At 44.3% G+C, this 3,862-nt stretch overlaps 2 protein-coding genes across 3 annotated transcripts in view; both read left to right on the plus strand.

Annotated features, from left to right (window-relative positions):
* The window catches only part of LOC113207103 (myrosinase 1-like), a 19,172-nt gene extending 17,370 nt beyond the window's left edge, over nt 1-1,802 (plus strand). The window contains exons 11-12 of the mRNA XM_052274437.1: nt 1,041-1,147; nt 1,438-1,802. Of these exons, the coding sequence (XP_052130397.1) occupies nt 1,041-1,147; nt 1,438-1,681 (351 nt within the window). The 3' untranslated portion in view covers nt 1,682-1,802. The remainder of the gene's footprint in view (nt 1-1,040; nt 1,148-1,437) is intronic.
* Nucleotides 1,803-3,263: 1,461 nt separating this feature from the next.
* Nucleotides 3,264-3,862, plus strand: part of LOC113207104 (chymotrypsin-like protease CTRL-1) — an 11,267-nt gene continuing 10,668 nt past the window's right edge. The window contains exon 1 of one of the 2 annotated variants that reach the window (XM_026423493.2): nt 3,264-3,433. In XM_026423493.2, the coding sequence (XP_026279278.1) occupies nt 3,355-3,433 (79 nt within the window). In that variant the 5' untranslated portion in view covers nt 3,264-3,354. The remainder of the gene's footprint in view (nt 3,434-3,862) is intronic. The other variant, XM_026423494.2, reaches the window with a different exon arrangement.

Here is a 3,862-nt window from a genome sequence, read left to right on the forward strand (position 1 = left end):
CGAATCTCTCCTCAAGAGATGCGTTAATTTTATGTTTGTTCCTTAGCACAAAAATTAATTTCGTGTTCTGCGTCACCCACGTCTTGGGTTTCTTTGAATGGCGCTGCCAGTAAAGTAAGAAATGCCCGTGCACCTCGATGAGCAGACTGGGAATTTCCTCGCTCGGCTTTGACGGACCAGGGGATCTCCCCCCTCCCCCCTCCTCTCCACCCAGCAGTCAGTCGCTCCCGTAAAGCTGCGGCATGAACAGGTGAGTCCCACGAGACGTCCGTCGAAGTGTGTGAACTCCTACTTTCTGGCATTCTCTTTGCCATTTTGCTTACCTCGCAAGATGCAACTTTGAGTCCTGTGAGTAGTGACAAAATTTTATCTTGAGCTGGATTTTTTTTTTCATTTTGTCAACTTTGACACAAAATTGCATCTTTGCATATGAACAAATTAGTCGTTTGAGCAGTACCTATAACGATTTAGAGTGCGATGTATATTCCGTCTGTACCCTCCCTTGTACCACATATCGTTCTTAAAACGACGTTTACAGAACCTTCAGAGAACCAAAAGAATGTTCTTAGAACGTTGTCAGAATGTTTGGTGATACAAAGGGCTGTGCACGTGCACACTACAAACCCGAATTGTCGACCGCTCGGTTATCGAACCAACATAAATCACCTACACTCTAAATGTAAAGGAACTTTTTTCTGTACCTTAAACTAGCAATAAAATGTTTGTCCATAGCCGCAGACAAGAACGTGTCATTTTAAAGACAAATTGTATCATTGGAAGGGACAAAATGTTCATTGAACAAATTGTCCCCTCCTTGAAAACAAATTTGTTGCGAAAAAGGGGACGGATTTAAACGTCCACTCGCTGGGACAAATGTCTTGTCCACGAAACAGGAAACAAGCTTGTCCATGAGGATAGAACAAAATTGAAATTTGTCCTCTCTAACGAAACAATTTTGTAACTTGAAAATCTGTTCCCTCGTTATGGACAAAATTGTTCTTTTACATTTAGAGTGTACATTGTACAACCTTACTTTACAGCTCTACCTCCTAGAGGTGCTCCGAGCCATCCATCACGACAACTGCGCTGTCATTGGGTATACGGCCTGGAGCCTCATGGACAATTACGAATGGTTCTATGGCTATGCGTAAGTACGACCGTCGTACTCGTAATTATAAGAGACAATGTTTGTCAAGTACAAACGTATTTGTGTGCACATCTTGCAATATGCAATTTGGATTCTGAAAAGGGAGATATTTGTCTGCTGGGTAATTAGTTACTCTGTACACCTGTACACCTGCACACTCTGTACAAAATACCATAACTAAAACATAAACATAAAATCTTCCGTACGAGGACTTCTTACGGTTACCCGAATTTCTGTCCATAAATATTCATAGCTCTTCGTTATTTTATTTTTTTGGTTTTACTTTACAGAAACAGGTTTGGCCTTTTCCACGTGGACTTCAAAAACCCGGATAGACCGCGTACCCCAAAGATGTCGTCAGAATTCTACAAGCGCCTTGTAGCAACCAAAAAGATTCCTGATGAGAGCGACATTCCATGGCCCGATGACGACGACACGACAAGCGCCTCCTCTTCAGTGACTGCAACAGGGTTTAGCGTTGCCCTTGGTGTCCTAATGAGCGTATCAACGATCAAGCACTCAATTCTGCTATGATAAATCGTCTACGACTAACTCAAAGCCGCTATTGGCATCCGTCCAATCGCTTGAGATTGGTTCTTTTCCGCAAAATAAAGACCTCACAGTGTTCAATAGCCTAATAAACATTATTATTTTATGTAATGTCTTCAGTAAAGTAACCTGAACAAGCCTCTGCAGTATAACATGTATACTACAGAATATTACTGACAAATGACACTTTTTGGAATACTTTTGTAAAGAGTATACATAAGGTACACTTACAGCATAGCAGATTAAACGGCCACACTTTGGTGGTACTTTCGGCATCCTTTTTTATACTTTTTGCATACATTTTATACTTTTTTTTTCCACTTTGCGGACACGTTGGCTGGTCAGTTTTTTAGCTCTTTTCCCATACGGGTTCCCCTTGTCTTCATAAGAAACGCTATTCAATGGTTCCAGTACTGCACTATTAGAAATTCCGTACCGTATTATATGATAACGACTACGACCTTCGACACTGATTTATTTCATTATCGAGCGGTCCGTACCTCCAAAATACGAAGAAGAAGGGGAAAGAAGAGGAAATGTACGGGATTGTCCCTACCTACTGAGGTCCAATAAACAGTTTCCATTAGTTGTAAAGGAGAAATAAAACACATACCTGCTAAAAATATACCAACCCATTTCGTCAAAATTTCCGTTGTCACTTTCAATGGTCTGAGGACAGCATATTGCATGTTTCTTGCTTTTTTAAAGCAGACGGGCAAAGTATGCACCTTGTACCTTAGCTGATTAAACAGTACTGTACATTTAGCGTACTCTGCTACATTTTTTGGGGAGGAGGGGGGGGAGTCACCCACTAAATTTAAGGTACACGTTAATCGGCGACAAAAACGAACGGGTTTTCAGATTCCTACCATCATACGACAAAATATGAAAGCTCGCCGCCCGCGTGGTACCTGCATGCACAACTGGCAAAATGTCACCCTTTAACGCCAAGTACAATATTTGAACCAGCAACCAGCAACCCGGTCCGCATAACTGTGATCAGGTACACAATATTATCAAGCTAGTTGCTAAATGTGTATTGCTACACTGTACCTGATTTGAACACAGGTCCGCTGCCAGTAATAGGAATCTTCCTTAGACGTGAGGAGTGTACAATGCGCTAGGATTGACGACCTTGATTGAATTGATTGATTGAATGGTTTATTGTCAACATTAAAAGGACTAGATAGTCCCGCTACAAATGTCGACCTTGCAAGGCTCAACTTGGCAATTTCGTGACTGAGGTGCATTACAGACTCACTGTCTGCCCGAATCTCTCCTCAAGAGATGCGTTAATTTTATGTTTGTTCCGTGGCACAAAAATTAATTTCGTGTTCTGCGTCCCCCACGTCTTGGGTTTCTTTGAATGGCGCTGCCAGTAAAGTAAGAAATGCCCGTGCACCTCGATGAGCAGACTGGGAATTTCCTCACTCGGCTCGGACCCGGGGATCTCCCCCCTCCCCTCCCCTCCACCCAGCAGTCAGTCGCTCCTGTAAAGCTGCGGCATGAACAGGTGAGTCCCACGAGACGTCCGTCGAAGTGTGTGAACTGCTCGGGATGACGTGAGTGTACGGGACTCGCCCCCTCCCTCCCTCTTACCCACTCGCGGCAGCTCCAGACCGGCGCCGCCACTCTCGAGGCGTACTTTAAGACACACCATGGCAGCGACAGCGGTTTTGGTGCTGCTCGCGGCGGGAGCTGCGGCCGCGCCTCGGGCCGTTCCCTCCAGCCTCCTTGGTAAGCGAACGCTACAAATTGAGAAAAAGGGGTATTCTGCTGGCAGGAAAGTGTGAACCTAAAGATAAGGACGGCATGATTGCCTGATCTGTTTCCTCCCGCGCACTGGCTCATTGGCTGTCCGCCACACCACCTCTATCGCCGGCCGAAGAGCGTCCAAATGGAAACGGATGAGCCAGTCATGCTTTGCTTCTTTTGGTACCAATAATCGTTCAGCGGAATAACCTATTGAAACAGTGTCACTTTCCTTCAATTTGTCTTTGGGCGAGCGAACGGGCGATAACAAAAAGTAAAAGACGCGTCTCGTTTAAATAATCAAATTCGGAAAGGCTGAAAAGAAGAATGCAGGCACAAGAATGCGGAAGTAACCATGTTAAAGCGAAAGCGCAACTATTTCCACTTCTTGTTCCTTGACTCAGCTTTCAGCTT

This window comes from Frankliniella occidentalis, unplaced genomic scaffold (genome assembly GCF_000697945.3).
Source record: "Frankliniella occidentalis isolate FOCC.00 unplaced genomic scaffold, Focc_3.1 Scaffold395, whole genome shotgun sequence".
Classification (NCBI taxonomy): Eukaryota; Metazoa; Arthropoda; class Insecta; order Thysanoptera; family Thripidae; genus Frankliniella; species Frankliniella occidentalis.